The following is a 10,001-nucleotide window of genomic DNA, read 5'->3' on the forward strand; positions in this document are numbered from 1 at the left end:
TTTTAAGTAGGCCTGTGTAGGAAAAGTCCAAATTATATTTTCGTATTATCGAACCACAAAAAATAAAAAACTTACACACTCACGAGGCACAAGCACAGCACTCAGTAAAAACAGTAAACACCAATTATCATATCTTATAGAGCAAGCCAGATACCAAACAAAACGCCAAAATGAATCGCATCGATACTACCATGGATGACATGGCCAATACCAAATTTCTGACGCTCTACAGTAGTTTGATCAAACAGTTCACCGCCTCCACGGATTTTAACCAAACTGAAGTTGTCTGCCTTCTCATCATCTACTACAAATTCGTGCAGATCAATGGGCCGACTGCCAAGCAGATGAAAAAAAAGCAAATGTACAATCTATTTCTGGTGCTCTTTCGCATCTACGATATGACCATTATAGAACGTATATTGCTAAATATCACCGCCGATGTGATCTACATCGGGCCGGAGGCCTGGATGAAGCTATTCTCAGTGTTCCTAAGCAAAAACTTGGAGGAGCGCATGCTGTTTGCATATAAGGTATTATTTAGATATTATGTGGAAAGCACAAAGAAAAATAATGGGCACCAAACTCCAGGTATACACAACTTCTTCCTCTGGCGTGCTGAATCGCGAAACTGTTGGCATGGCCATCAACAATTTCTTTGTGGGTGAAGATGACGATGAGGTCAAAGAGTTGCAGGCGGTAAGTGATGAACCACTTCAAATACATTCTACTATATATGCACATTTTCTTCCAGGATATGACCGAGTTTATATTCAATAAATTTGATTTGGACAAGGATGGCGTTATCTCATATGAGGAATATAATGAGATTGTAAGTAATCAGCCGGCACTGTTGGAATTTCTGGGACAGATATTTCCCGATTTATCCGACATAACCACAATCGCATATTGCACAAATATTGCAACACTCTTTCCTGGCGAAGATTAACTTTGAATGATTTTGTCTTACAATTTTAATGAATTTTCAAATATATAGTAGGTATTATGCATTATTTTGATTATTATTTTATTATTAATCTTTTCACTATCATTATTATTATTGATTGCAGCATATGTGCGGGCTTTTTGAATATAAACGTAGCCAAAGTTAGGAAAGAATTTCATTAGGTTCTAAGAACTCGGGTAGCTTTGTTGGAATAACTAAAACTGAAACTGTTCTAAATGAGATTGGGTATTATACATAAATCCGTCACATACTTATAGCAATGTTGGCTTATTAATAATTAACAATTTGAATTTTAGAATACTGTATAAATTATCAATGAAATATTGTCAAATAAAGTGACAAGCGAACATCGAATGACATAAATATCTATTAAAAAATTAGATCTTCATGTGGGTGAATTGACCTACAAAATCAAACAATCAACAAAAAAAGAAGGTTGAAAATTTTAGTGGCCTTGGTTTACCTGAAATAGGCGCATTTTAAAACCAGGCGGTGCTAGGAAATTCAAATCTTTGTAAACAATTTTCAAATATGTGCTTTAATATTATAATAACGGACTATTGGTGCCCAAAAAATGGGCCTTTTTTCTGCTAATTAGAGAACCGCAAGGCAACATATGCGCAGTCCATTCGTAATGCACTACATAAAGGAGACAAGTGTTTTAAATGAGCTTCCTAGAAAATGTCTATTGTAGAACAATGTAAAGTACTTTTCCATGAGGTATACAGAAGAAAAGTTAAAATTGCCTTTCGCGCTGTTGACTTCAGCTTTGTTTTCGTTCAAATATCTGGCTGTGTGTGTGAGTGTGTGTAATTGTTTTTGTGTATCCTTGTTGCCGCCTTCATGTTCAACTCCTTTTCTAAATGCTATAATGGCGCTGTGGGCTTATTTCTTTGTCTGTGATTGTCTGTCGGCGGTGCTGAGGCAGGCAGCACTTGCTTTGCGGGTTTATAAAGCAATTAAACATGGCAACATATGTGGGCGCCCTGCCTAACAAAAAAGCATACCCCAAAAACTTGCGTCAACCAATACGAACATTTTTAATTAAATTGTTTAAATGAAATGCAATCAGCCAAAGGCAAAACTTTATATATATCTACAAAATTCTGTGATTTAATTACAGAAATGGTTGATTCCAGCATTTGATACATGAAACACAAATAAAATAAAAAATTATTACAATATAAAATAAATTAAATAATAAATATTATTTAGTAATAATAATTTATCTAGCAGAATGATGTAAAATGTTTCTAAATAGCAGCAGCAATTGACCCAAAAGTTGAGGGGACATTTGTGATAATTCAATAAACACTATCCACGGAGTGGGACCAGCTGGGAGGGGTAATATACATTTCCATTTGTGAATAGTTAGAAAAACTTTTCCCGTCGGCTTTTCTAGCTGCCCGCGTGCGACATGGCGTATACGTAGTTTTGTTTGTGCCCAACTGTGCGTATGACTAACAAATATGTTAAAACAAGCAAAAGTTGTTCTTATGCAATTAAATGCAATTTTCGCTCTTTGCACAACTTGACACTTTCCAGCGACGGTCAAAAAGGGCAAAATCAAAAAATCGGGGCAGCAACGGAGGTTCACAGTCAACAACATGCCTCATTAGGGCTAAAGCCAAACAGGAGGAAACGAAAAAAAAGACTACCGGGCGTAGTCCTTGTGGCTAAAAGAGACCAGCGAAAAGGGCTCAAGGGAAAACATGAAATGCGCCCACTGGCAGGCGGCGAACGAGAACGTGCGGCCGTCTGTAAATCTTGACGTGATGAATGCGAACCCACGAGTTCGAGGACCACTGACCAGAGCTGCTTCAGCTTCAGTTCATCACGAGTTTGGCACTTGCCGTCAAGGGTCGTTGTTATTGTTGTTGTTGTTGTTGCCCTTCTGCATTAACACGCCGCCTCCTGTTGCATTGCAGCTGAAAAAGTCGCGGCGCCTCAGCTGTGTGCGCGCGTGTTTCTGCAGTTTCATCAACAGTTTTTTCGGTTTTATGCCTCGCCAGTGTATGGCGAGTATGTGCATGAGGAAGTTTTTATAAAAATAAAAAAAATGTTTGCCCCATTTGTATTCTTAACACACACACACACACACACACACACGTAGCAAACTGTTCATTTTTCATGGCCAACTTTTGGATGGGAATTTATTTTTTCCCACTGTATTTTATCATTTTATGAAGTAACATAGTGCGTTAATAAATATAAATGGGATGTTTATGGAAGTGCATTGAACCGAGAAACAAAAAAAAATTTTACAAAATTTTCAAGCTCAAGCTTTTGTAGACTCTGAGATCGAGATAGTAGAACAGATGGCGAATGTTTACTTTGTGGGCTATGCCAATTAATTATAGCTAACTATTGAAACTGTTGTCTTACTCATATTGAATATTCAGTTTTCTGTGGAAATGAAAAATATGCATAAGCAATTCTTAACATAAAAATAAAAACAAATTGCCTTTTTAGAATTCAAAGTGCTTTGTGGAAGCCGCCTAATGCATTGATGCCTGTAGGAAATCAGGGCAGGAAAATCCGTTTTGTATTCAAGGGGGTGGAGCATTACTTCTAACGATGATAATAATAATCAGATTGCCATAACGTCATCCTCCACGAATACAGCGAATACACAAGCAAATAAAGAGCGAAAGTGTGTGGCAGACGGGGTAAGGCAAGGTAAGCGACCTGGAACCAGTTTGATTGTCACATTGTCATCATCTGCATATTAAGTACAAGTGATTACACTTTCACGTGTGCCCCGCATGCGAGTCGACGACACATAGAGTTAGATACATTCACGACAGCGAGCTGATGGGGGCGGGCACATATGTCCTTTGGGGGGGCGGCTGCCGTTGTCGTGATGTGTGCAGCATTGAAATTTCGGCATTTAAATCTAACCAAGCAAGAGAAAGAGAAAAAGTGAAACGTGGCACAAGCGGCAAACCAACACAAAGGCAAATGCCAGCAAGTATCTGCAAGATACATGCATACATATGTAAGAGTCTTTTGTTAACGAGCACCAGCCAGGCGCTGTGCGGGCATATGTAAATGCTTTGAAATCAAATCAATGCGTTTGATAAGAGAAACAACATCAGGGTTCTCGCTGGCAGTTAGGTCTACACAATAGCTCTATCTGTTAAGGTTCAGCGGGAAAACGGAATTCATTTGTGGCACGTGAAGTCTTTTGCTTTTCCGCAATTTTTTTTTTCTTTTTTGTTAGCATGTGACTAAAAGTTGTTCAGCTGCAAATGATGCAAATACCAATTGAATGTTTCAGACTCTGACTAAGGACTGTGAAAAGCTCTATAGATAAAGTAAAACAAGTGTCTTTCAGATACTTATTTTAGATACTAGTGTAAAGATACTCTACATCTACAGATACTCTATATAGTTAGGAAACACTCAAACGTGATGCGCAGCAGCCAAAGTATATTAGGTGGGCGTGGTAAATGTGACAAATGCAGGATATGATTAGTTCATTTAGCAAATGCTGCAAATCAAATCAGCCAAAAGTTGCCTGGATCTAATGAATAAGTGAGACCGGCTTAATAAGAATCGAAAATCTTCAATTACACCCAACTACGATTGCAATTGATTCATTGTTAAATACAAATTGTGTGCAGCATACACTTCGAGCCATTAGCTGACCATTTAAAGTCAAGTTTAATAAAACGCTTCATTTGGGAGAAACGTCCTTATGCAAACGTGCGGTAAACGCTCAGCAATTGGCCTAAGCTAATCAAAACTGTGGCACAGTTGATGCAAGAGAGCACAACAACAACAAAAGAAGAGCAGCACCAGACCACACACTGGTCTACACACATTCGTTATGCCAACAACGTCTCTGAATGCGTCTACTTTCTAGGATTTCATTTCGATAGCATCGACATTAAACTGCAAATCCGCAGCAGCAATTGCTGCATGTAATGCTGATGTTGGCATTTTACGGCTACTTCGAATGCTGCTGCTGCTGCTCTTGCTGTTGCTGCTGTTATGGGCTCATGTTTTGCCACTGCAGCGACACCTTATGTGGCAACAAGCAGTGCCACCTCCCATATACCGCCTGCCCCAATCCATTGCTTGCCTGCACTTAGATGCGTTGCATCAGCTGCCCCTTGCCTGCTGCGATCGGTTGCTGTTGTTGTGTTGTGTATTTTTGCATTGTCGCCATCGTCAGCGCCAGCAACAGCAGCAGCAGCACAAATGGCAACCATAAAATCCTTTGCAATCAGTTGCATACAACAAACACTTCTGCTGCAGCTTCCCCTTAACCACAGGCCCGAGTGTGTGTGCCGCACACCACACACTAGCAATCCAAATCCGTTGCTGTTGTCTTGTTGCCTTTGCTGCTGCGTCTGCTTCTTCTGCTGTTGCTGCAACTGCAGCGACTTGTGCCAGTGCAATGAGGCAACATCCTAAGTATATTTTACTGTCTCTGTATCCGTCTGTTCTCTGTATATCGGTATATGCCTCTGTTTTATACTCATCCTGATTGCCCCTATACCACGAGCATTGCAACACTCCAATCTTGTCCGTTGTTGTTGTTGTTGCTGCTGCTGCTGCTTCTGCTGCGTACACAAAACAATTTTCCAACACTCGCAATTGGCTTTGGTGCAATTTACAGCTACCTCGTGCTTAAAAATAATTTCAAATATTCAAGTCTCTTGCAGCAGTTGTGTTAATGCAGCGGGTGGGAAACAGAGGAAGGGAGAGAGAGAGAGAAATATAGAGCATACATTGAGTTCTGTCAGCACTTGTTAATAGGCATAAAAAGTTCTTTCCAGTTTCCAAGATGGAAACGAAACTAAACATGCCTAATTTTGCTTGATGTTACAATAATTAACTCAAATCATATCAGTTTGCTGTGAAGAGTCTCTGCCAAAATTTGAGAATAAATTAAATGGAATACAGATTAGCAGCTAACAAAAAAATTTTAAAATAAATAAAATAAATTAAAATACTAACATATATTATATATTTTAATCAACTACAATAATAAAAGACTCATATTTTGCCCTGCAAATCAGAAATTCGCAATATGCAATTCTTATAAAAAATAAATTCCTATAATAATTATTTTGTTCTCTTCTAAAACTTCTTATTAAAAAATAAATTAAACTCCGTATTTTTTTCATTTTTAATTATATAGTTAAATAATAAAATAATAAATAACGATGCACCCTCTATCATAAGAAAATGTTATCTCAGGGACGCGCAAGGAAATATTCTATTATTTTGTGAATTTATTGCTTGAATGAACGCCTGATATAAAAAAGTTGTATTCTATTTTGAAAAGTAAATGCCCACGTTCAAAAATTCAATTTCAATTAATTTGGCAAAAGGCCTTAATATTTAAACTGCCGTAAAATATACGTTGTTTGTTTTTTTTTTGAATGCATTCACTTTTACGTATTTGTAGACAATCAAAAAGTCACAAAAATAAAGTCCGAATCAGAGCTGGTTCGATAGAGTATCACTGGGCAAAGCTAACACAGATTCGCCCCCTGAGCACACATGAGTCCAACAAACGGATGGATATAGATTGTCAAATTCAATGGCATAAAAAGAACTGGCAAGCCTTTTGAATATTTAGCAAAAATGTTGCACACAGAATATTGGAAACCATGAAAAAATAAAACAACCGCAACAAAAATGGGGCAAACACACACACACACACACACACACACACACATAGAAAGTGCTATCGGCGCGCATTCCCGAACATCGCTTTGTGAAAATGTCGAAATTTTTGTGCGCTTTCCAAAATGTCACAACATCCGGCATGCCACATGCACTTGGCAAGGATTCGGGCTCGAAAAAGAGAGAGAGACAGAAAGAGAAAGACGACCTGGAAGTGCGCCCACTGTGTTCTGGCGTCACAGTTCATATTCAGTTCGGTTGTTAATCGGAACATGAACTGAGTGGCCAGAAATATATACAGAGCTACCAAAGCCAAACAGCACATTTAAACTGGGCTAACAGCTAGCAGTATTTAGTTTAGAGAAGAAAAAGGGAATGACTGTAACAATTTGAAGACGCGCTCGTATTTCATTTTATAGCTGGCAAACGCTTTTCGAGTAATTATTATTTGACAAGCGTTCTAAGTATCCAGCAAGTTAAGACCGCAATTAGAGCCATCTTTCTGGCAGACAACAGACAACAAATAGCTGACGTCGTGCGTCGATTGCAGCCGCCGCTGCCCGGCGAACGTGAAAATAACAGCCCACTTATATAGAATTGCTGGCCCAACTGCTCCGGCTCCGTCTCGGGGCACCGTCGAGTATGCCCTGGCAACAATGGTGGAAAAACAAAGAACCTTTCGAATCAGTTGCAGTTGCAATTATAATTTCAATTTTACGATTTTTGAAGTACATTTCTGGCTTGGCCAAAAACAACAACCACACTGCCTGCCCGTCCAGCTCCTTATGCGCGTTGTGTGCTCTGAAGTGCTTGGTTTTAATTCCAGTTGCACAAAACAAAGGCACAAAAACATAAGGAGCTGCTGTTGCTACTCGCCACGGTCTGGGGCAGCTATCATGAATAGCCCCAGCATTGTTGAGTCATTTGTACAAAGTTGTTTTTTTATTTTTATACCCTGAGCCCATTAAAAATGGGTAAAAAGGGTATAATGTATTTGTACAAATGTATGTAACAGGCAGAAGGAAGCATCTCCGACCCCATAAAGTATATATATTCTTGATCAGCATCAATAGCCGAGTCGATCTAGCCATGCCTGTCTGTCTGTCCGTCCGTTCAAACCGTACCGTTACGTTATGAGTTCAAGCCTTACCGAGGAGACTATTCTTTTTTTTGACTGGTGTGGCTGTTGAGTAGAGTCGGCAGCAAGTAATTCGAGTTCGAACCCTGCCAAGGGAACTTTTTTTTTAATTTACCTTTATTACTAAAAACGAGCGCGTAGCGCGAACTGCATTTGGTGTTGGAATAAGAGGGTTCAGGGTATCCCCTAGTCGGGAGCTCCCGACTAGAACCTCTTACGTGTTATATTTTTTATTATTCCTCTACTTTATTTCCTTGCTATTTTCTATTTTTGTATACTTAATTAGAGTACAGAGCCACAAAGAGAGCGCCGCATTGTATGCTACGTGAGAGATTATTATGAAAGCGCAATCAAAGTTATTAGTTGAGCTTCTGGGGCGCCAGCAGGTTGCACAGAGCTGGAGCGGCTCAGTGCTTGTTAAGTAATTTTCAATCAAGCATGGGCTACATATGAAATTTGACACACAATTTTGGTTAAAGTTTCGCTTTTTGGAGCTTCTCAGTTTGCATAGGAATATGGAAAATGTTTTTTTAATAGCTTCTTTTCATTTATTTAAGATTGCTTTACATGTGCAAATTCGAAGCGTTCATATATCCTGACGTATGCAGTCGGAGATAAATAAATCGTTTCCGCTCCTGATCAAGAATTGAATAGGGCGCCCTGTGACCACCCTCTTATCTTGCTTATAACTCGAAAGCGAAATCAGTAAACATATAAATGTATACGGTTTGCCTTAGGCAAATTTGCAGAAAATCAATGTACCCTTTTAATATATTTTTAATGAGCACAGGGTATAACATAGACACAATATTTATATTTTACTTGGTTGCAACGCAACACAAGAACTGATTACTATACCAATTGTTCCTATGATAGCTGTGGCTATAGTTAACATTAGTTAATTTAATTAGATTCTGTCAAAAAGTAATAACTTTATTATTCGTAAGTGTCTGTTAACTAAAGCTGACTTTGCGGACCGCCAACTGAAAGAACATGATTCACATCGAGGTATGTATATTTATCACGCTCTCAAACTGGATCGAAATATGTCAAGTTCAATAATTGATCAGTCTACTGTGACATTATCTTGCATATTTGAAACTTGCACAAAAAGACGACTTAGTATATTAAAAAGCAAAATGGTGAAAATCTGTGCAAAGCATGAAATGTGAAAGAAAGTTGTAACGATTGGATCCAGCAACAGAAAATTTTCCAAGGCAACTTTGGCTTATACAAACGGAATTGGAAGTCTAGCGAAACGTTTGGAATTGGCACAGCTAAGGTGTAATAAGAAAATATTACCAAATGTACGAAAATCATATCAAATAATCAATTTCAGCAAAAATAATGAATATTTCCTCGTTGCAAGATACAAGCATGCGAGCAATATTCCGGACGTGTGTGAGAAATGTGTACCGCAATTAAGGTAAGTATTTCTCAGGCGTTGGGAATGGCCAGATCTTAAATTCTGACCTTAAGTTCACTTACATGGCTAGATTTAGAATTGGGTGAGGTTAGGTCAAGCGACGTACCGCACCAAATACTAAATTCTAGTTTTGCCTTCGATTCTTTTCAAATAACTGGCAACAAAATATAATTTTTATATATATTTAAATTTTGAATTGCTTAAAATACACAGAATTTAGTGCTCCTCCGATATTTGGATCTTCTGGGTAATTGTTTTACTTTGAAACTTGTTGTAATTTCTCTTGGTCCTATCATTTCTAAGCGGGGCAACAGAAAAACAGCTTCAAACTTTTCGCTCACTTTTAAAGTAGCTATATAAAAACTGAGAATCGGTGGCCAACAATTGATACGCCCAACTGCCCAACAGCGCGGCTGGGTAATATGTCCAGTAGGGTATCTTGACGGGGGGGGGGGGGATGTTTTTGGGGTGCGCGTGTTAAAAACTCCGCAAGTTTACCAACAAAATTAAAAGTTTGGCTGCATGCGCAGATTTTGCTTTTTATTGAAACTAGAAAATGCGATAACATTGTGAAGGCAGCCGCGATGACGACGCTGTTGCCGCCGCGTCCTGTGTGCCGCACCGGACGTGGTGCATGCGGAAAAGTTTTGATTGCCAATAAGGAATTACAGGTGATAATACAGCATAATCTGCCACGTTCCACAGTTGCCGTCGCAACACAGCCAAAGCAAGAGCCACAGCAACAGCAAAGGGCCATGGCCAGCTGCATGGCTAGCAAGAAAATTGTGTTTGCACTTTATTTACCCATTTTATTATTTATTTTATTATTT

General features: G+C 38.8%; 1 protein-coding gene across 1 annotated transcript; it reads left to right on the plus strand.

The window, feature by feature from the left end:
- On the plus strand, positions 1-1,318 carry LOC135429679 (uncharacterized). The gene is made up of 4 exons (XM_064684097.1): positions 1-530; positions 589-696; positions 752-993; positions 1,068-1,318. Exons 1-3 carry the CDS (start codon positions 171-173, stop codon positions 944-946), a joined length of 663 nt encoding a protein of 220 aa, XP_064540167.1. The 5' UTR covers positions 1-170; the 3' UTR covers positions 947-993; positions 1,068-1,318.
- Positions 1,319-10,001: the final 8,683 nt, after the last annotated feature.

This window comes from Drosophila montana, unplaced genomic scaffold (genome assembly GCF_035044405.1).
Source record: "Drosophila montana isolate Dmon_TW-CO22-7 unplaced genomic scaffold, ASM3504440v1 contig_2669_1, whole genome shotgun sequence".
Classification (NCBI taxonomy): Eukaryota; Metazoa; Arthropoda; class Insecta; order Diptera; family Drosophilidae; genus Drosophila; species Drosophila montana.